This window comes from Buceros rhinoceros, unplaced genomic scaffold, assembly GCF_000710305.1.
Source record: "Buceros rhinoceros silvestris isolate BGI_N320 unplaced genomic scaffold, ASM71030v1 scaffold24151, whole genome shotgun sequence".
Lineage (NCBI taxonomy): Eukaryota > Metazoa > Chordata > Aves > Bucerotiformes > Bucerotidae > Buceros > Buceros rhinoceros.
This window is the reverse complement of record NW_010392828.1, coordinates 6,020-6,476: the sequence shown is the minus strand read 5'-3', so window position 1 is coordinate 6,476 and position 457 is coordinate 6,020. Positions and strand designations below refer to the sequence as shown.

Sequence of the window (457 nt, the reverse complement as noted above, 5' to 3'; positions counted from 1 at the left end):
GATGGGCACCTGCTTCCTGGGAAGCAATTTGGGGACATCCTGTGGTGACAACCACAGCAGGGCTGGGTGGGCTGCTCATCCCAGCGCCCAGGATGGGGACAGAGCTGAGCGCCAGCACTGCACCAGTCCCTCCGGCTCCACTTTCACCTGGTTGTAACCCAACTCCCATCCCCATAAATACTGCATGGCGAAGGGTCGGGTTCTCAGCTTGGTGGCGGGCTGGGAGAACAAAAAAAGCACTAAAAACGGCTAAAAATGGGTAGAAATGGCTAAAACCAGAAAAATTTGCATGTTTTTCTGCCCTGGCACGGTATAGGCACGATGACCTCAAGGAGATGCTCGACAGCAACAAGGATTCGCTCAAGCTGGAGGCCATGAAAAGGATTGTGGCGGTGGGTGTTGTTGCCACCAGCGGGGACAGGGACCGCTGCTGGTGCCAAGCCGTGCTGAGCCGTGC

At 56.5% G+C, this 457-nt stretch overlaps 1 protein-coding gene across 1 annotated transcript in view; it reads left to right on the top strand.

Moving 5' to 3' along the window:
- Window positions 1-279: 279 nt before the first annotated feature.
- AP3B2 (adaptor-related protein complex 3, beta 2 subunit) overlaps window positions 280-457 on the top strand; it is a gene marked incomplete at both ends in the record, with an annotated part of 5,812 nt that continues 5,634 nt past the window's right edge. Inside the window, one exon of the mRNA XM_010144656.1 lies at window positions 280-392. Coding sequence (XP_010142958.1) covers window positions 280-392 — 113 coding nt within the window. The remainder of the gene's footprint in view (window positions 393-457) is intronic.